This window comes from Ranitomeya variabilis, chromosome 5 (assembly GCF_051348905.1).
Source record: "Ranitomeya variabilis isolate aRanVar5 chromosome 5, aRanVar5.hap1, whole genome shotgun sequence".
NCBI lineage: Eukaryota > Metazoa > Chordata > Amphibia > Anura > Dendrobatidae > Ranitomeya > Ranitomeya variabilis.
This window is the reverse complement of record NC_135236.1, coordinates 336,800,058-336,823,292: the sequence shown is the minus strand read 5'-3', so window position 1 is coordinate 336,823,292 and position 23,235 is coordinate 336,800,058. Positions and strand designations below refer to the sequence as shown.

The following is a 23,235-nucleotide window of genomic DNA, read 5'->3' as shown; positions in this document are numbered from 1 at the left end:
AGCTGCCTAGAGCCAGGGACAACTCCGGCCGGTAGCGTCCCTGGATACGAGCGGGAACCAACCGAGGGAGGAGCTCGCTGGCGTCCTGTGTGATGCTGGGCAGCACAGCATTCATCCTTCTGCTGTCTATTCTACTGTGCATTATCTAAGCGAAGTATTTAGTGCATATTCCTAGTTCTTTTTGCAGCACTGTAGCGCGGACCCAGTTTCTTTTCATATTGTAACTATTCCCTGACAGTTTAAGCCCCTTTTCTGTCTTGGTTCCTGCGGCTCAGTGACTCTGGGGAGGTAGCGCTGGTGTATTCTTTTGTATAATATTGGATCCTGCACACTAAAAAAATGGCTTCTTTTTCACATTAGGAAAATGCAGACATCTGAGTGAGACCTTACAGTATACTCATGTTCAGCCCCCCTGGCTAGCTTGCTGCAGTGGCGAGTAACCTAGTTAACCCCTTCATGACCCAGCCTATTTTGGCCTTAATGACCTTGCCGTTTTTTGCAATTCTGACCAGTCTCCCTTTATGAGGTAATAACTCAGGAACGCTTCAACGGATCCTAGCGATTCTGAGATTGTTTTTCGTGACATATTGGGGTTCATGTTAGTGGTAAATTTAGGTCGATAATTTCTGAGTTTATTTGTGAAAAAAACGGAAATTTGGCAAAAATTTAGAAAATTTCGCAATTTTCACATTTTGAATTTTTATTCTGTTAAACCAGAGAGTTATGTGACACAAAATAGTTAATAAATAACATTTCCCACATGTCTACTTTACATCAGCACAATTTTGGAAACAAATTTTTTTTTTGCTAGGAAGTTATAAGGGTTAAAATTTGACCAGTGATTTCTCATTTTTACAACAAAATTTACAAAACCATTTTTTTTAGGGACCACCTCACATTTGAAGTCAGTTTGAGGGTTCTATATGGCTGAAAATACCCAAAAGTGACACCATTCTAAAAACTGCACCTCTCAAGGTGCTCAAAACCACATTCAAGAAGTTTATTAACCCTTCAGGTGTTTGACAGCAGCAGAAGCAACATGGAAGTAAAAAATGAACATTTAACTTTTTAGTCACAAGAATGATCTTTTAGCGAAAATGTTTTTATTTTCCCAAGGGTAAAAGGAGAAACTGGACCACGAACGTTGTTGTCCAATTTGTCCTGCGTACGCTGATACCTCATATGTGGGGGTAAACCACTGTTTGGGCGCACGGCAGGGCTCGGAAGGGAAGGAGCGCCATTTGACTTTTTCAATGAAAAATTGGCTCCAATCTTTAGCGGACACCATGTCGCGTTTGGAGAACTCCTGTGTGCCTAAACATTGGAGGTCCCCCACAAGTGACCCCATTTTGGAAACTAGACCCCCCAAGGAACTTATCTAGAAGCATAGTGAGCACTTTAAACCCTCAGGTGCTTCACAAATTGATCCGTAAAAATGAAAACGTACTTTTTTTTCACACAAAATTTCTTTTAGCCTCAATTTTTTCATTTTCACATGGGCAACAGGATAAAATGGATCCTAAAATTTGTTGCGCAATTTCTCCTGAGTACGCCGATACCTCATATGTGGGGGTAAACCACTGTTTGGGTGCACGGCAAGGCTCGGAAGGGGAGGTGTGCCATTTGACTTTTTGAATGGAAAATTAGCTCCAATCGTTAGCGGACACCATGTCGCGTTTGGAGAGCCCCTGTGTGCCTAAACATTGGATCTCCCCTACAAATGACCCCATTTTGGAAACTAGACCCCCCAAGGAACTTATCTAGATGCATAGTGAGCACTTATAACCCCCAGGTGCTTCACAGAAGTTTATAACGCAGAGCCGTGAAAATAAAAAATAACTTTTCTTTCCTCAAAAATGATTTTAGCCCAGAATTTTTTATTTTCCCAAGGGTAATAGGAGAAATTGGACCCCCGATGTTGTTGTCCAGTTTGTCCTGAGTACGATGATACCCCATATGTGGGGGTAAACCACTGTTTGGGCGCACAGCAGGGCTCGGAAGGGAAGGCACGCCATTTGGCTTTTTGAATGGAAAATTAGCTCCAATCATTAGCGGACACCATGTCGCGTTTGGAGAGCCCCTGTGTGCCTAAACATTGGAGCTCCCGCACAAGTGACCCCATTTTGGAAACTAGACCTCCCAAGGAACTAATCTAGATGTGTGGTGAGCACTTTGAACCCCCAAGTGCTTCACAGAAGTTTATAACGCAGAGCCATGAAAATAAAAAATAATTTTTCTTTTCTCAAAAATGATTTTTTAGCCCACAATTTTTTATTTTTCCAAGGGTAACAGGAGAAATTGGACTGCAAAAGTTGTTGTCCAGTTTCTCCTGAGTACGCTGATACCCCATATGTGGGGGTAAACCACTGTTTTGGCACACGTCGGGGTTCGGAAGGGAAGTAGTGACGTTTTGAAATGCAGACTTTGATAGAATGCTCTGCGGGCGTCAGGTTGCGTTTGCAGAGCCCCTGATGTGCCTAAACAGTAGGAACTCCCCACAAGTGACTCCATTTTGGAAACTAGACCCCCAAGGGAACTTATCTAGATGTGTGGTGAGCACTTTGAACCCCCAAGTGCTTCACATAAGTTTATAACGCAGAGCCGTGAAAATAATAAATGTGTTTCCTTTCCTCAAAAATATTTTTTTAGCCCAGAATGTTTTATTTTTGCAAGGGTAACAGGAGAAATTGGACCCCAAAAGTTGTTGTCCAGTTTCTCCTGAGTACGCTGATACCCCATATGTGGGGGTAAACCACTGTTTGGGCACATGCCGGGGCTCGGAAGGGAAGTAGTGACGTTTTGGAATGCAGACTTTGATGGAATGGTCTGCGGGCATCATGTTACGTTTGCAGAGCCCCTGATATGCCTAAACAGTAGAAACCCCCCACAAGTGACCCTATTTTGGAAACTAGACCCCCAAGGAACTTATCTAGATCTGTGGTGAGCACGTTCAACCCCCAAGTGCTTCACAGAAGTTTACAACGCAGAGCTGTGAAAATAAAAAATCATTTTTCTTTCCTCAAAAAAGATGTTTTAGCAAGCAATTTTTTATTTTCACAAGGGTAACAGGAGAAATTGGGCCCCAATATTTGTTGCCCAGTTTGTTGTGAGTGTGCTGGTACCCCATATGTGGGGGTAAACCACTGTTTGGGCGCACGTCAGGGCTCGGAAGGGAAGTAGTGACATTTGAAATGCAGACTTTAATGGAATGGTCTGCGGGCATCACGTTGCATTTGCAGAGCCCCTGATGTGCCTAAACAGTAGAAACACCCCACAAGTGACCCCATTTTGGAAACTAGACCCCTGAAGGAACTTATCTAGATGTGTGGTGAGCACGTTCAACCCCCAAGTGCTTCACAGAAGTTTATAACGCAGAGCCGTGAAAATAAAAAATAATTGTTCTTTCCTCAAAAATTGTTTTAGCAAGTAATTTTTTATTTTTGCAAGGGTAACAGGAGAAATTGGACCCCAACAGTTGTTGCCCAGTTTGTCCTGAGTATGCTGGTACCCCAAATGTGGGGGTAAACCACTGTTTGGGCGCACGTCGGGGCTTGGAAGGGAGGGAGCACCATTTGACTTTTTGAACGCAAGATTGGCTGGAATCAATGGTGGCGCCATGTTGCGTTTGGAGACCCCTGATGTGCCTAAACAGTGGAAACCCCTCAATTCTAACTTCAACACTAACCCCAACACACCCCTAATCCTAATCCCAACTGTAGCCATAACCCTAATCACAACCCTAACCCCAACACACCCCTAACCACAACCCTAACCCCAACACACCCGTAACCCTAATTCCAACCCTAACCCTAATCCTAACCCTAATCCCAACCCTAACCCTAATCCCAACCCTAACCACAACTGTAACCCCAACACACCCCTAACCCTATCCGTAACCCTAACCACAAGCCTAATCTTAACCCTATTTCCAACCCTAGCCCTAATTCCGACCCTAACTCTAATTCCAACCCTAACCCTAAGGCTATGTGCCCACGTTGCGGATTCGTGTGAGATTCTTCCGCACGATTTTTGAAAAATCTGCAGGTAAAAGGCACTGCGTTTACAGCAGATTTCCAGTGTTTTTTTATGCGGATTTCACCTTGCGGATTCCTATTGAGGAACAGGTGTAAAACGCTGCGGAATCCGCAGAAAGAATTGACATGCTGCGGAAAATACAACGCAGCGTTTCTGCACGGAATTTTCCGCACCATGGGCACAGCGGATTTGGTTTTCCATAGGTGTACATGGTACTGTAAACCTGATGGAAAACTGCTACGAATTTGCAGCGACCAATCCGCTGCGGATCCGCGGCCAATCTGCTGCAGATCCGCGGCCAATCCGCTGCAGATCCGCGGCCAATCCGCTGCGGATCCGCGGCCAATCCGCTGCGGATCCGCAGCCAAATCCGCACTGTGTGCACATGCCATAACCCTAACCCTACCCGTAACCCTAACCCTACCCGTAACCCTAACCCTACCCCTAACCCTAACCCTACCCCTAGTTCTAACCCTAGTTGAAACCCTAACCCTAGTGGAAAAAGAAAAAAAAAATAATTTCTTTATTTTATTATTCTCCCTACCTATGGGGGTAATAAAGGGGGGGGGTTTATTTATTATTTTTTTTATTTTGATCGCTGTGATAGAACCTACCACAGCGATCAAAATGTACTTGTAACGAATCTGCCGAACGGCAGATTCGGCGGGCGCACTGAGCATGCGCCCGCCATTTTGGAAGATGGCGGCGCCCATGGAGAAGACGGACCGACACCGGGAGCCTCGGTAAGTATAAGAAGGGGGGAGATCGGGGCACGGGGGGGCGTCGGAGCACGGGGGGGTGACATAGGAGCACGGGGGGAGCAGACAGGAGGACGGGTGAGCGGAGCACAGGACGGAGGGGACTACGGGACAGATCGGTGGCTTGGGGGGCGATCGGTGGGGTGGGGGGGGTCACTTCAGTATTTCCAGCCGTGGCCGATGATATTGCAGCATCGGCCATGGCTGGATTGTAATATTTCACCAGTTTTTTAGGTGAAATATTACAAATCGCTCTGATTGGCAGTTTCACTTTCAACAGCCAATCAGAGCGATCGTAGCCACGGGGGGGTGAAGCCACCCCCCCTTGGGTGAAGTACCACTCCCCCTGTCCCTGCAGATCGGGTGAAATTGGAGTTAACCCTTTCACCCGATCTGCAGGGATGCGATCATTCCATGACGCATACGCTGCGTCACAGGTCGGATTGGCACCGACTTTCATGACGCAGCGTATGCGTCAAAGGTCGGGAAGGGGTTAATGATCAGTAAACAATAAGATTAAAAATTCCTCCACTTATGCCATAGAGTATTTTTAATCTTGGCAGAAATAGTGGAAAAATACAGCAATCTCAAAAAAATATTTTTTATATATGAAACATCACATTTGTGTCTTGACGACATCAAGACTAAGAGCTTGGTAGGCTCGAAAGGCATAGACTTGGTCTCCATCATGTTATTTTATATTATTTTCATTTTTTCCTTTGTTTTTAACCATATCCAAATAAATGTAATGTTTTATATCCTTATATATTATTTCTAAACACTCTTTTTCGGTGATTGCTTTGTATCTCCGTTCATACTGCACCCACACACGCAGAAATGATACACCATTTGAAAGGTAAACTTGCCCAATTCAGCAAGAAAATATCCAAACAAACCACACATCCACGATGTGATCACAAAATACAGTTTAAACATTAAGTTTCATAAACCTGCAGTAAGGAAAAATGACCTGCAGGTGGCACCACACTACCCCAAAGCACACTACCATGTCTGCTTACAGACATCACAAATAAATCTTAATATTTGCCTTTGGGGCTTTCCAGCTTGCCGAACTCATTGCCCAGACGATTTCAGGCACATTGGAGGATTGCACATTTCACTGCAGGTGAGTCACATATGCAAACACATTTGCAAACAAGCACTGCCTATTCAATTGCACACTTGCTCCATTAATACTCCACTGACACAGAAAAATGATACACCATTTCAAAGGTCAAATTACCTGCAGGTGGCATTTGCCTTAGGGTTTTTCCAGCTTGTCGAAGTGCTTGCCCAGCCTATTTCAGGCAATTTGAGGATTGCACACTTCACTGCAGGTGAGTCACATATGCAAACACATTTGTAAACATGCACTGCTTTTTCAGTGATTACTTCACACCACACACACAAATAATACACCATTTCAAAGGTAAACTTGCCCCCTTCAGCAAGAAAAGGCACAAACAAACCACACATTCACGATTTGATCAATAAATACAGTTTGATCATTCATTTTCAGAAACCTGCAGAAAAAAGCAATAACCTGCAGGTGGCACCACAACCTCAAGTTGCTCCAATTATTCTCCACCAACACACACAAATGATACACCATTTTAGGGCGGTTTCACACATCAGTGCCTCCGGTACGTGTAGTGACAGTTTTCTCACATACCAGAGACACTGACACACGTAGACCCATTCAAATGAATGGGTCTATGCACATGTCAGCGTGTTTTCACGGACTGTGTATCCGTGTGCTAAAACGTAGACATGTCCGTTTTTTACCGGCAGCACGTACCGTAATACATCCCGCACACGTGCACATGGAGAACAGTGTACACTCTCTTCCGTGCGCATGGAGGGCCGCAAGAGAAGCAGCGCTACTGTAAGCGCAGTTCCCCTGCATGTTGTGCTGAAGCCGGCTGTCATCCGCTCTCCCCTGCTCAGCCGAAAGCAGCGCGAGCAGGGAAGAAGGGATGAAAGAAAACATGATGTGCGGTCCCTCCTATATTTTCCAACCAACCCAGCAAAACTCACAGGTGTGGGCAGCTATTCTCAGGCTGGTAAGGGGCCATGTCTAAGGGCCCCCCAGCCTTAAAAATGTAGCCCGCAGCTGCCCAGAAAAGGCGCATCTATTAGATGCGCCAATTCTGGAGCTTTGCCCAGTTCTTCCCACTGCCCTGTGGCATTGGTATATGGGGTAATATGTCAACTTGCTATTATAAGGTGACATTAAGCCAGCTTAGTAATGAAGAGGTGTCAGTAAGACACCTTTCCATTACTAATCCCACAGTTCTGAGTTAATAAAACACACACACACTAAGAAAAAAGTATTTTAATGAAATAATGAAACATATAGGTTTTTAAGTTTCTGACTATTTTTTTTTTAAGGCTGGAGGGGCCCATAGCCATGGCCCCTTACCAGCCTGAGAATAGCAGCCCGCACCTGTGAGTTTTCCCAGGTGGGTTGGAAAATATAGGGGGGACCGCACGTCATCCCTTCTCCCCTGCCAGCGCTGCTTTCGGCCGAGCAGGACAGAGCGGATGACAGCCGGCTTCAGCACCACATGCAGGGGACAGCAGCTTACTGTAGCGTTGCTTCTCGGCGGCCGTCCGTGTGGTCCTGATGCGGCACATGGCTGCCGCACGTGTGCCACACAGATATACCACATGAGCACATGGACACACCGACACAGATATCTCCGGTACCAATTTCTCCAGTACCAGAAATATCTGGACGTGTGAAACCACCCTTAAAGGTCAAATTACCTGCAGGTGGCATCTGCCTTGGGGTCTTTCCAGCTTGCCGAAGTGCTTGCCCAGCCTATTTCAGGCAAATTAGAGACTGCACACTTCACTGCAGGTGAGTCACATATACAAACACATTTGTAAACATGCACTGCTTTTTCAGTGATTACTTCGCCCCACATACACAAATGATGAGTCACATATGCAAACACATTTGTAAACATGCACTGTATTTTCGATGATTACTTCGTGCCACACACACAAATAATACACCATTTGAAAAAAAAAGGTAAACTTGCCCCCTTCAGCAAGAAAAGACACAAACAAACCACACATTCACGATTTGATCAATAAATACAGTTTAAACATTCATTTTCAGAAACCTGCAGAAAAAAACAATAACCTGCAGGTGGCACCACAACCTCAAGACACTTTTTTAGCCTCTACTTATCAAACCAATTTATTGTATTACCAATCTACATATATAAATACCTCTCAGTTTTCTTCATCTGATTAAATACATTAACATTTGACCAGCTTGATTTTCCTGAAATTGCCTGCGCCCCCAACAACCAATGTGCGAAAATTTCACACGGGCCATCTTGTCTATATAAAATATTTTTTTGCAGTTGTGAGATTTTTTCGAATATGTCTTCCATGATTTCAGCTCAGGAGCTGGCCTGATCCCTCCGTGCACCACGCCCTGATTCAATATATCTTCTACATCAGTGAGCTGATAAACCTAGTAAATTATAAACTAGCTTGTTATTACAAACACTTTGCAATTTTACAAATTAAAGAACATGAGACAACCCCTTTAAGCTCTAAATACTGTACATACTATAATGCACAGCATCATGTGCACAGTATGTTTAAATTCAGTCTGCACCTTTATGGACCTTTTAGACGATCAAGCCTTTTTATAGTAAGGTACTTAGATCCCTGTAAATAGTGAAATTGAGAAGGAGTGACACCTGACATTAGCATAAACAGAAACACAACTAATTTTCCAGTACAGATTACAGTTACATACATTCTCTATCTATGCCATGACTGGTAACGTGCTGTTTAAACTAATCTTTAAAACCCATTTAAAAAATGTTAATACACAAATGTCTCGCTTCGGTTTGGATGATCATTTTTGATCATTCCAAAAAATATTTATTTTAATACTGCTACATTTTCACTACTTTTGCTGTTTTATTTTCCAACGTATTCACAAAATTGCCCAGTGTGATCTCTTACGCTTCTAAGGACTCCCTTTATTGGCCAAAATGAATGGCAGACATTTCCCTAGTGTAGTGCATGGTCACCTATACATTTAATTAGGTGGAATCTAATGCTGTACATTGGTATGAGACCTGCTGCTGTAACAGCAATAGTAACTTATTTCTATTAGTTTCAGCAGCTAGATCTGCGGAGATCAGCTGATTCCGGTGTCTTTAGCTGCCAAGCCTGTGGTGATCTGCTGATGACCAGAGGAACTTGCTATTGAAGTCTGTTATGGTTGCCTTAAGTGTTTAGAACAAGTAGGAGCATGTCTGTACTTACACTTTACATGTGTAGAATATTCATGTGTAATGATGTGTAATGATGTGTAAGTGATCACTAAGAAGTGATTCATGAAATAGCTGAAGCTGCTCCTTACAAACAGAACTCCTCTTGTGTCAAACACTGTGTAAATAAGCAAATCAACCAACCATGTCAGTATTTGAAATCTCCTAGAAATGTCCTTAAAGCGTGAATCACTTCTTTGACACAAGGAAGAAAATCTGTGACATCAGATCATGAGTCTCTGGGCTAATGGAGGTGCTAGAGCTTCTCAATGGCACAGGAGGATATGTCTACAGTATATGTGGAAGTGGTAAATGATAAGGAATATCAGGGAAGAATATTAGCAGAAGAAGATATGTATTGTCTCGAATCAGTCTGCAATGTTTCAGCCATTTCATGTTGAGAGATTTATAGTTTGATTTTTGTGGACAATTGTCAAGCACAATAAACAATAATTTTGCATCATATGGTTAATGCTGTTCCCAGGGGCGGATTATTAGAGGGTCAATATGGGCGGTAGCCCAGGGGCCAGTGGTGTGGGGGGGCCCTGGGCTACCGCACAGATTGACCCTCTGCTAATCCGCCAGAGTGTGACTGAATGCCCGCCGGCATTTATGTGCCCCCGGACCCGGTGGGCAGAGAGAGGGGGCCCGCATCGGGCCCCTTCTCATCTGCTCACCGGGCCCCTTCCGGCGCTGCGGCGGTTTCCTATTGACGTGCGGGCACGCGCCTGCACATCAATAGTTAACAACAGCCGCCAGCCAATTGGAAGCTGGCAGCTGAAGTTGGCCGCAGCGCACACGTCGCCGGTGTCTGACGTCATTGTCAGTCGCCAGCGAGTGTGCGCTGCTGGAGGGAGCTCGCCGTCTGGAGCGCTGGTCAGGTGAGGAGAACTCTTTTTTTGTTTGTTTGTTTTTTTGCGAACGGCAATCCGGGGGGCCCTGGGCAATATGCTGGACACACTGGGGCAATGCTGGACACACTGGGGCAATGCTGGAGACACTGGGGCAATGCTGAAGACACTGGGGACAATGCTGGAGACACTGGGGCAATGCTGAAGACACTGGGGCAATGCTGAAGACACTGGGGCAATGCTGGAGACACTGGGGCAGATTGCTGGACACTGGGGGCAATGCTGTAGACACTGGGGACAATACTGGAGACACTGGGGCAGATTGCTGGACACACTGGGGGCAATGCTGGACACACTGGGGAAATGCTGGAGACACTGGGGCAATGCTGAAGACACTGGGGCAATGCTGGAGACACTGGGGCAATGCTGAAGACACTGGGGCAATGCTGGAGACACTGGGGCAGATTGCTGGACACTGGGGGCAATGCTGGAGACACTGGGGCAATGCTGGAGACACTGGGGCAGATTGCTGGACACTGGGGCAGATTGCTGGACACACTGGGGCAAATTGCTGGACACACTGGGGGCAATGCTGGAGACACTGGGGCAATGCTGGAGACACTGGGGCAGATTGCTGGAGACACTGGGGCAATGCTGGAGGACACACTGGGGCAGATTGATGGAGACACTAGGGCAATGCTGGAGACACTGGGGCAGATTGCTGGACACACTGGGGGCAATGCTGGAGGACACACTGGGGCAGATTGCTGGAGACACTGGGGCAATGCTGGAGGACACACTGGGGCAGATTGATGGAGACACTAGGGCAATGCTGGAGACACTGGGGCAGATTGCTGGACACACTGGGGGCAATGCTGGAGGACACACTGGGGCAATGCTGGAGACACTGGGGCAATGCTGGAGGACACACTGGGGCAGATTGCTGGAGACACTGGGGCAATGCTGGAGACACTGGGGCAGACTGCTGGACACACTGGGGCAATGCTGGAGGACACACTGGGGCAGACTGCTGGACACACTGGGGCAGATGATTACTGGAGACACTGGGGCAATGCTGGAGACACTGGAGCAATGCTGGAGACACTGGGGCAGATTGCTGGACACACTGGGGCAATGCTGGAGGAAACACAGGGGCAGACTGCTGGACACACTGGGGCAGATGATTGCTGGAGACACTGGGGCAATGCTGGAGACACTGGGGCAATGCTGGAGACACTGGGGCAGATTGCTGGAGACACTGGGGCAATGCTGGAGGACACACTGGGGCAGATTGCTGGAGACACTGGGGCAGATTGCTGGAGGACACACTGGGGCAGATTGCTGGAGATACTGGGGCAGATTGCTGGAGGACACACTGGGGCAGATTGCTGGAGGACACACTGGGGCAGATTGCTGGAGACACTGGGGCAATGCTGGAGACACTGGGGCAATGCTGGAGACACTGGGGCAGACTGCTGGACACACTGGGGCAATGCTGGAGGACACACTGGGGCAGACTGCTGGACACACTGGGGCAGATGATTGCTGGAGACACTGGGGCAATGCTGGAGACACTGGAGCAATGCTGTACACACTGGGGGTAATATGCTGGAGACACTGGGGCAGATTGCTGGAGACACTGGGGCAATGCTGGAGACACTGGAGCAATGCTGTACACACTGGGGGTAATATGCTGGAGACACTGGGGCAGACTGCTGGACACACTGGGGCAATGCTGGAGGACACACTGGGGCAGACTGCTGGACACACTGGGGCAGATGATTACTGGAGACACTGGGGCAATGCTGGAGACACTGGAGCAATGCTGGAGACACTGGGGCAGATTGCTGGACACACTGGGGCAATGCTGGAGGAAACACAGGGGCAGACTGCTGGACACACTGGGGCAGATGATTGCTGGAGACACTGGGGCAATGCTGGAGACACTGGGGCAATGCTGGAGACACTGGGGCAGATTGCTGGAGACACTGGGGCAATGCTGGAGGACACACTGGGGCAGATTGCTGGAGACACTGGGGCAGATTGCTGGAGGACACACTGGGGCAGATTGCTGGAGATACTGGGGCAGATTGCTGGAGGACACACTGGGGCAGATTGCTGGAGGACACACTGGGGCAGATTGCTGGAGACACTGGGGCAATGCTGGAGACACTGGGGCAGACTGCTGGACACACTGGGGCAATGCTGGAGGACACACTGGGGCAGACTGCTGGACACACTGGGGCAGATGATTGCTGGAGACACTGGGGCAATGCTGGAGACACTGGAGCAATGCTGTACACACTGGGGGTAATATGCTGGAGACACTGGGGCAGATTGCTGGACACACTGGGGGCAATGCTGGATACTCTGGGGCAATATGCTGGACATACTGGGGCATATTATTGAACACACTGTCTGGGGGCAATGCTGGTGACACTGGGGCAATGCTGGAGACACTGGGGAAATGCTGGACACACTGTGGGCAATGCTGGACACACTGTGGGCAATGCTGGACACACTGTGGGCAATGCTGGACAATTGGACATACTGGGGCAGATTGCTGGACACACTGGTGGTAATATGCTGGACACACTGGGGCAATGCTGGACATACTGGGGCAGATTGCTGGACACACTGGTGGTAATATGCTGGACACACTGGGGCAGATTGCTGGACACACTGTCTGGGGGCAATGCTGGACACACTGGGGGTAATATGTGTTGTGAATTCTGTTCTGGAGCTCCCTCCTGTGGTTGCTAATGGTATTTTTGTGAGTTCTGCCCTTGGGCTCCCTCTGGTGGTTTCGAGTGGAACTGCTGCTCCGTTAGGTAGCTGTGGCAGCTGCCTTCACTAATCGCCTTGCCTGGGTTTGTTATTTAAACCTGCTCTGGGCTTTAGTTCATGCCAGCTGTCAATGTTCTTGGTTGGATTTGGTTCTCTCCTTGGATTTCTCATATGGCCTGTCCTTGTCAGCAAAAGATAAGTTTTTGCTAGTTTTGTTTGTCCATTTGCTTGGACTCTATTGCTTTGCAAATATGTCTCTTTTTGTCCAGCTTGTCACTATGTCATATTCAGGCTAGCTGGAAGCTCTGGGAAAGCAGATTTGCCCCTCCACACCGTGAGTCGGTGTGGAGTTCATTTTTGTAAACTCTGCGTGGATTTTGTAGTTTTTAATACTGACCGCACAGTATCCTTTTCTCTCTGTCTATCAAGTTAGAATTGGCCTCCTTTGCTGAAATCTGATTTCATTTCTGTGTACGTCATTTCCCTCTTCACTCACAGTCAATATTTGTGGGGGGCTGTCTTTCCTTTTGGGGTTTTCTCTGAGGCAAGATAGCTTTCTATTTCCTTCTTTAGGGGTAGTTAGTTCTTAGGCTGTGAAGAGGTGTCTAGGGAGAGTCAGGAACATCCCACGGCTATTACTAGTGTTGTTGTTAGGATTAGGGACTGCGGTCAGTAGAGATACCACCTTCTCAGAGCTCGTCCCATGTTGCATTTTAGCAACCAGGTCATATCATTGTGGCCTCTTAACCACCAGGTCATAACAAATATGCTGGAGTCAGACACTGGGGCAGATTGCTGGAGACACTGTCTGGGGGCAATGCTGAACACACTGGGGAAGATTGCTGGACACTGGGGCAATATGCTGGACATACTGGGGCAGATTGCTGGACACACTGGGGGTAATGTGCTGGACACACTGGGGGTAATATGCTGGACACACTGGGGCAGATTGCTGGACACACTGGGGGCAGGACTGGAGGCATGGGCAGAATGTAGACACGGGGCATGATTGGAGACACGGGGCAGAATGAAAGACATGGGGCAGGATTGGATCATGGGGCAGGATGGATACGATGGAGACAGATGGGGCAGGATGGGGAGATCATATGGTGTAGAATGGATACTCATGAGTGCAGGATGGGAGAACATATGGCTGGAGCCAGGAATGAGACACACAGGGCCAGGGTGGGGAATATTATTACCATAGGGGCTAATTAAGGGATATTATTACTGCAGTGATGTATTTATTTTATTTTTTTAGTATACTGTTTTAAATGGGGGGGGGGGCGGTCCTGTTACTGTGCAGAGTGACACTATATCGCCTTTTTTTCTCCATGTGGTGTAATGTAGAAGTTGTGAAAAATTAAGTAATGTGTTCTGCAAGCAGAGCTCGAGATAACTGTTATTTCCTGCAGAAACGAGTCCTGGCTGGAAGAAATGATGGCGGTCTGTGCTGGATGAAAGATGGAGGACTTCACCTAGAGACGTCACTGGTGAGTCAGTGTTACCTATACACTGACACTATACACTGTATACTATATACAGAGGTCCTGTGTACAATGTCACCAGTGATCACTGTATTACCTATACATTCTATACAGAGCTCCTGTGTATAATGTCACCAGTGATCTCTGTATTACCTCTACACAGACACTGCATACTAAGTACAGATCTCCTGTGAATACTGGCACTTATGGTGATAGTATTGTTTTTTTTTATTACTGATCAGTATTGTAGTATTCAGTCACTATGTGGTGGTAATATGTGGTCTGGAAATGGTGTTGTGGTATTTGTCCCTTGAATGTGCTATTTGGTCACCAAGTGGTGCTAATATGTGGTCTTGACATGGTGCGGTGGTATTTGTTCCTTGTATGTGATATTATTCGATCACTGTGGTTGTAATTTGTGGTCTGGTCATGGTGCGGTGGTATTTGTTCCTTGTATGTGATATTATTGGTCAAAATATACCTAAATTGTATTGCAGATTTTAACAAATATTTAATAGGTTACAGTAGAGTAGGGCCCAGCCATTTTTCTGGAATAATCTGGTTCGGGTATCACATGACCCCCGTCACATGACCCCTGTCACATGACCGGGGGGGGGGGCACAGTGTCTGAACAGCCCGGGGCCCTGGCTACCCTTAATCCACCCCTGGCTGTTCCAGTTTCTTTATTGCCATGTAATACTCTGTTTTCTAAACCAAATGCCTCTAACAGAATTTGAGAATAAAGCAGCAGGAATCAAACACAGATACATCTAGATCAACAATGACGCATTAGCAATATCAGTAGGAAAAAGGTATTGATACAGTAGATAAAGGGAAAACAATAATATATCTTTAGGGAACAGACAAAGAATATACTAATTTGTTACAACTGACTTTTGTAGAAAACCTTGATCTTAGGCTTGTTTCACACTTCCATCTTTCAAATCTGCACAGGATCCGTCAAGACGTTAAAAATGATGGATCCTGTGCAGATTGTGGAAAACATGTGCACTGGGCCTGTCTTTCTGACGGACCCGTCGAGGCTATGTGCACCTGTTGTGTATGTGTCTTCGCAGTGGTTTTCCGCTGCGAAAATGCATACACAACACAAACCAGGTTAAAAAAATAAAAAAATCGCAGTATTCTCACCTACCGGCATTCCCGCGCAGCGATGCTCCCGGCAGCTAGCGTTCCTAGTAATACATTGCGAAATCTCACGAGAAGTCGCAGCCTCACGAGACCGCGACTTCTCGCAAGATTTCACAATGTATTACTAGGAACGCTGGCTGCCGGGAGCATCGATGATGCTGCGCGGGACTTCAGTAGGTGAGAATATTGCGATTTTTTATTTTTTTATTATTTTTCACATTATATCTTGTTACTATTGATGCTGCATAGGCAGCATCAATAGTAAAAAGAGAAAGAGAGCGAGAGAGAGAATTTCCCTGATGGTAAATTATTCCACGCATGCTCAGTTTGAAAAGGCGGGACCCGTCGCTGGATTCCTGCTTTTCACAGGCAGTGACGCTGCGTCGCTGACCAATTTTCCGACGTGCAGAAAAAACGTTCCTCTGAACGTTTTCTCTGCCCGACGGGCAGGATCCAGTGCATGACGGATGAAACGCATGGCCATCCGTCACAATCCGTTGCTAATACAAGTCTATGGGAAAATGCAGGATCCTGCATTCTCAAAAATCGACGGATTGTGATGGGGGGTGAAAGACGGAAGTGTGAAAGAGGCCTTAGTGAAATTTATGGACTGTACACAGTATATATCAACACATATACATACATATACTATCTGGGACGGACATACCATTGGTGGAAGCGCGGCAAGAACCAAGGGGGCCACTACCAACTCCAAAGTAGGTGGAATTGTGCATTATGATGAGATATTGGACTGCAAAGGATGAATGGGGTCCACAGAGTTCTGGAGGGGAAGGGGATAAAGAAAGGAGAGGACCCCTGTACAACAACATTATACAGGCCATTGGCAGTTCTATATATCATCATCATGCACCTGTTTAAGCTGCTAACTTCTATGGCGGTGGTAGTGGGCCCCTTTGAGACTCGGGTCTCCTTAAGGTTTAATTTGTAGGACTACAGTTATTATTGTCCTACTATAATGATGTGCAATTTTTATCTTTAGCAAGTAGCCTGAGCTTGTATGCTGTTCTTGTTAAGGAGTTTCCACTGACCTAAATAAAAACCTACAATTATTACTAATAAAAAGTTGTTACTTGCCGGCATTGTTCTTGTAGGAACTGTTTGAAATAGTAAACACTTAGAAAAACTTGTCCCTGCACATGGATGACCCAAGAGGTGCACCAAATCCATGAGGAGGTGTGTGCCTTTTAATAAATTTGTTGCTCTTTACTCCTATGGGCTTCTAGACTGATGTATGGAAGGCCAATCTTGGTCACTTCCTTGGAGGTTACGTATCCTGCTACCAATTGTAATGGCTGTGTGATTTTGCTAGTGAAATAGATGTTCATCTTCAAAATAAAAAATAAAAACTGCAGCAGTTATGGTTTGTGTTGCATCTCAGCATGAGAGAAGAGGAGCACTCTGTCTGGTCTTACCCTAAGTAAGTTTTTAACACTAATATTATGTTCCCACGATAAGTTTTGGTGAGTTTGTGACTCTGCATATTTTCGCTGAGCAAAAAACACAGCCTATTACAATTCCAGCAATGTGAATGGGATTTATGAATGGGAATGGGAGAAATCTCATGCCCACTGTGCTTTTTTTAACGCAGCGTAAACTGACCTGCGGAGCGGTCTTGAAACCTGCAATATGTTAATTGATGTTGCAGTAATTATGCATTTTATTTGCGAATTTTCTCCATAGACATAATTGAGACGAGGAAAACCCACAGATAATAAACAGTGTTTTTAGAGCATTTCCACTGTGGACACACACTAATAATGTATGTAATCCTCACATGACTAATCAATAAAATGTTTCATGGTAACACAAAGTTTCCAAAACACAATAGTTTCATTTAAAACATAACATACCAAAAAGTGACAAGCTGAAAAAAGTGATAAAAATATTAAAAAACTAAATAACGCAAGGACCTTAAGAAATGCAGAAATGCTGCAGAAAATCTGCAAAATCAGATGGACCAAATACTCATCTACTCATCCTAAAGAACCAAGCATCTTATTACACGTTTCCCAATATTGCATCTGTTGGAAAGATAAGATCAGAGTAGATTGCATATCAAGTCATATTATTTACCGGTAATTATTTATTGTACATTTATTATATAATGTATTCTAGTAGTAAAGCACTATAAATAATTGCTAAATTCAATAAACCCTTCACAATCCAGAATAAGGCTGCTTTTATTGCATAGGGGGTCTTATTCATTAACCCCTTTCTGACATCAGACGTACTATCCCGTTGAGGTGACCTAGGCCCGTATGACCATCGACTTGATAGTACGTCATACGTGATCAGCCGCGCTCATGGCCGCGGCCGGGTGTCAGCTGATGATCACAGCTGACACCCGACACTATATGCCAGGAGCGGTCACGGACCGCTCCCGGCACCTTAACCCCCGACACACTGCGATCAAACAAGATCGCAGCGTTCCGGTGGCATAAGGAAACATTGCGCAGGGAGGAGGCTCCCTGCGTGCTTCCCTGAAACCCTCAGAACAACACGATGTGATTGCGTTGTTCCAAGGGTCTCCTCTGGTCTCTTCCCTGGATCCAAGATGGCTGCGGGGTCCTTCCGGGTCCTGCAGGGAGGTGGCTTGTCAGTGCCTGATGAGAGCAGGAACCGGCATGCCTCCTTCACTGCCTGTCAGATCGCTGATCTGACACAGTGCTGTGCAAAGTGTCAGATCAGCGATCTGACTTTATACAGTGATGTCCCACCCTGGGACAATGTAAAAAAGTTTAAAAAAATATATACTGTGTAAAAATATATATTTTTAAAATTCCTATATAAAGAAAAAAAATAAATACATTTCTTTATGTAAATTAAAAAAACAATAAAAGTACACAAATTTGGTTTCCCTGCGTCCATAACGACCCGACCTATAAAACTGTCTCACTAGTTAACCCCTTCAGTGAACTTCATAAAAAAAAGAAAACGAAGCAAAAAACAATACTTTATCATCATACCGCCAAACAAAAAGTGGAATAACACACAATCAAAAAGACAGATATAAATAAGCATGGTACCGCTGAAAAAGTCATCTTGTCTCGCAAAAAAACGAGCCACCATACAGCATCATCAGAGATAAAAATAAAAAAGCTATAGCTCTTAGAATAAAGCAATGCAAAAACAATTATTTTTTATATAAAATAGTTTTATTGTATAAAAGCTCCAAAACATAAAAAAAATATAAATGAGGTATCGCTGTAATCGTACTGACCCAAAGAATAAAACTGTCTTATCAATTTACCACATGCGAAACGGTATAAACGCCCCACCCAAAGGAAATTCATGAATTGTTTTTTGTTCATTCTGCCTCCCAAAAATCGTAATAAAAAATGTCATGTGCCCAAAAATGGTACCAATAAAAACGTCAACTCGTCCCACAAAAAACAAGACCTCACATGACTCTGTGGGCCAAAATATGGAAAAATTATAGCTCTCAAAATGTGGTGATGCAAAAAATATTTTTTGCAATAAAAAGCGTCTTTTAGCGTGTGACAGCTGCTTAACATAAAAACCCGATATACAAACCCGCTATAAATAGTATATCAAACTCCCCTTTATCACCCCCTTAGTTAGGGAAAAATAATAAAATAAAAAAATGTATTTATTTCCATTTTCCTATTAGGGTTAGGGTTAGGGTTGGGCCTAAAGTTAGGGTTAGGGGTGTGTTGGGGTTAGGGTTGGGATTAGGGTTAGTGGTGTGGTTATGGTTAGGGTTGGGATTAGGGTTAGAGGTGTGTTGGGTTAGGGTTGGAGGTTTCCATTGTTTAGGCACATCAGGGGCTCTCCAAACGCGACATGGTGTTCGATCTCAATTCCAGCCAATTCTGTGCTGAAAAAATAAAACGTTCTCCTACCCTTCTGAGCTCTGCCGTGCTCACAAATAGTGGTTTACCCTTACATATGGGGTATCAGCGTACTCAGGACAAATTGTACAACAACTTTTGTGGTCCAATTTCTCCAGTTACCCTTGGGAAAATAAAAATTTGGGGGCTAAAATCATTTTTGTGGGAAAAAAATTATTCTTTATTTTCATGGCTCTGCGTTATAAACACTTGGGGGTTCAAAGTTCTCAAAACACATCTAGATAAGGTCCTTGGGGGTGTGTAGTTTCCAAAATAATGTCACTTGTGGGTTTTTTTACTGTTTAGGCACATCAGGGGCTCTGCAAACGGAACATGACGCTCGCAGACCATTCCATCAAAGTCTGCATTCCAAAACGTCACTACTTCCCTTCCGAGCTCCGACGTGTGCCCAAACAGTAGTTTTCACCCACATATGGGGTATCAGCATACTCAGGATAAATTGGAGAACAACTTTTGGGGTCCAATGACGCCTGTTACCCTTGGGAAAATAAAAAATTGAGGGCGAAAAGATCAGTTTTGTGAAAAAAATATGATTTTTTATCTTTACGACTCTACATTATTAACTTCTGTGAGGCACTTGGGGGTTCAAAGTGCCCACCACACATCTAGATAAGTTCCTTAGGGGGTCTATTTTCCAAAATGGTGTCACTTGTGGGGGTTTCCACTGTTTATGCACATCAGGGGCTCTCCAAACGCGACATGGCGTCCAATCTCAATTCCAGCCAATTTTGCATTGAAAAGTCAAACGGCGCTCCTTCCCTTCCAAGCTCTGCCATGTGCCCAAACAGTGGTTTACCCACACATATGGGGTATCGGCGCACTCAGGACAAATTGTACAACAACTTTTGGGGCTCAATTTTTCCTGTTACCCTTGGTAAAATAATAAAACAAATTGGATCTGAAGTAAATTTTTTGTGAAAAAAAGTTGAATGTTCATTTTTTTAAAACATTCCAAAAATTCCTGTGAAGCACCTGAAGGGTTAATAAACTCCTTGATTGTGGTTTTGAGCACCTTGAGGGATGCAGTTTTTTGTATGGTGTCACTTTTGGTTATTTTCTATCATATAGACCCCTCAAAGTGACTTCAAATGTAACATGGTCCTTAAAAAAAAATGGTTTTGTAAAAATGAGAAATCGCTGGTCAAATTTAACCGTTATAACTCCCTAACAAAAAAAATTTTGGTTACAAAATTGTGCTTATGTAAAGTAGACATGTGGGAAATGTTACTTATTAAGTATTTTGTGTGACATATCTGTGCGATTTAAGGGCATGAAAATTCAAAGCTGAAAAATTGTGAAATTTTCAAAATTTTCGCCAAATTTCAATTTTTATCACAATTAAACGCAAGTCATATCAAAGAAATGTTACCACTGTCATGAAGTACAATATGTCATAAGAAAACAATGTCAGAATCACCAGGATCCGTTGAAGCTTTCCAGAGTTATAACCTCATAAAGGGACAGTGGTCAGAATTGTAAAAATTGGCCCGGTCATTAACGTGCAAACAACCCCCGGGGGTAAAGGGGTTAAATCAAAAAAGTATGATTTTGAATAGAAATATAGAATACATGGGAACAAATTCTCGAGGTAAACGTGATTGCCTGACAGATAAAGAATTCGTAAAAAATATAATAAAGTTATAAAACAAGCATTCAACTAACAACAGCAGTGTGGCAATAAAGTCAGCAGATGCCATCTCAAGGAAAAGAAAAGCATTCTGTTCTATAAAAGCCTTGTAAACAAATGAAGTTAGAAAATTATTACCATTTCATTAAAAAATAAAAAAAATCCTCAATAAACCTTTATGTTCCTGCTGAATTTAAAAAGATGTCAACAATCTTATTTTCAGATAATTTTGGACCAATTTTGACAGGACCCCTTTAAATAAAAAAACACACTTAGCAAACTATTTTAGATTTTGTTCTGTATTAGAAAACTGTAAAAATAATCCCTAATAAATGTCAATACCTACATGAAAAATCTAGTCACGATATGTATTAGATAAAACTACTGCATGTAAACATAATATATAGCTTGATCAGAATTTTTGTTCTTTTTTTTAAAGCACTATGTTCAATAACAGATATGAAAATTAAAATGAGAGAACTTACCAGGGCCTATTACACCCAGCAGGAAATAAAGGAGCCTGAGTTTCTCCATCTTCAGACGAGAGGCTGTGTTATGAGTGATTGTCCGTACAGTATCACAGCAGTAGTGGAATGTCTGGCTTTACCTGCCCCGCTAATAACTAATCTCCTCCTCTGCCTTGGGAGCAAGTTGTGCTGAAGAATCAAACAGATAAAAAAAGCGGTCTCTAAGGGAGTACCCAAACAACATTACTGTGCTTGCTTAACTCCTCTGCTCAAACTACAGCATTCATCCCCCTAATGTATAACTTGGGTGAGTGCTACCGGTGTTTTATCAGATAACACTGGGACCAATGTAATTCTATAGAGATTTGTGTTTTTTTCTACAGACCAAATCCGTCTGTGGAAAGCATTGCAACATGCATCAAGTGGCTCCGCAAATCGGATCAGGCACATCCATTCAAGTCTATGGGTGCGGGTAAAATATGGGACTGTACACGATTTTTGCGGACACAGACAATGAAGGAGATGGAGAAATTAAGTTCTCTGTCTCCTCCGCACCTGTGATACGATCACAATAAACAAACACTGAGATCAGAGTTTGAGCCGAGTGCATGAACCATAACCAATCTGATTCTCTTGGAATCGTGATCCACCCGCAGCTGTTAGGCTGGGTTCACACTGCGTTACAGCAGCCTGTTCAACACATACGTTAAACGGGCTGCTGTAACGCAAGTGCCGACTTGGCACCATCACTAGCGCAGATAGAGCATCTGCTAGCTCTATCTGCGCTAGCAGTGACGGACCCGGAAACGCTGCAGCCCACGTCCTAGGGTCCGTCACTCAATGACGGCACATCCCTAGCGCACGCCCATTGTGGGCGTGCGCTAGTGATGCGTCCGACATAGGAATTAATGGCTGCCTTTAAGGACTACGTTACACCGCGTTTATGCCGGTGTGAACCGGCAGTGTGAACCCAGCCTTAACCTGTTAAATGCAGCTGTCTATCTTTGACAGTGGCATTTAACACAATCACGCCAGAAGCACGTCACTAATCCCACCCATCAGCGCCCGTGTCACATGACCTCGAGTTGCCAATGGGCTGACATGACAACCCGGACCTGCAGCCTAACCCTGTGGCTGTCATTGCTGGATTGCTATGAGAGCCGCCCAGCGGTCGGCGCTCACAGCAGGTGAGCATTTCTACTACAGAGAGCGGGGTTGAAGCCATACTCTAAATGTAGCAAAAAGCGATCAGATGATCACAGCTTCTAGTCTCCCATGGAGACTATTTAAGCAAGTAAAAAATGTAAAAAAATGTTTTTTTTAAATATTAAAAAAAAATAAAAAATAATAAAAGTTGAAATCACCTCCCATTTAAAATAAAATTTAAAAAAAATACACATATTTGGTATCGTCACATTCAGAATCACCCGATCTATCAATACATAAAAAGAATTCATCCAATCTGTAAACGACGTAATGAGAAAAAAATTAAAAACGCCAGAATTACGTTTTTTTGGTCACCACAACATTGCATTTAAATGCAAGAACTGGTGATCAAACATCATATCTACACCAAAATGGTATCAATAAAAACATCAGCTTGGATCGCAAAAAATAAGCCTTCACCCTGACCCAGATCACGAAAAACGGAGACACTACGGGTCTCGGAAAATGACACAATTTTTTTTTTTTTTTTGGAAAGTTTAGATTTTTTTTTACCACGTAAAAAAAAAATAACCAAGACATGTTTTGTAGCAACAAACTCATAATTACCTGAAGAATCATAAGGACAGGTCAGTTTTAGCATTTAAAAAAAAAAAAAACAAAAGAAAAAATAACTGTGGAATTGCACATTTTTTTGCAATTTCACGGTGCCT

General features: G+C 44.4%; 1 protein-coding gene across 1 annotated transcript in view; it reads right to left on the bottom strand.

The window, feature by feature from the left end:
- Positions 1 to 21,461, bottom strand: part of CDHR3 (cadherin related family member 3) — a 99,971-nt gene extending 78,510 nt beyond the window's left edge. Inside the window, exon 1 of the mRNA XM_077264767.1 lies at positions 21,377 to 21,461. Coding sequence (XP_077120882.1) covers positions 21,377 to 21,425 — 49 coding nt within the window. The 5' untranslated portion in view covers positions 21,426 to 21,461. The remainder of the gene's footprint in view (positions 1 to 21,376) is intronic.
- Positions 21,462 to 23,235: the final 1,774 nt, after the last annotated feature.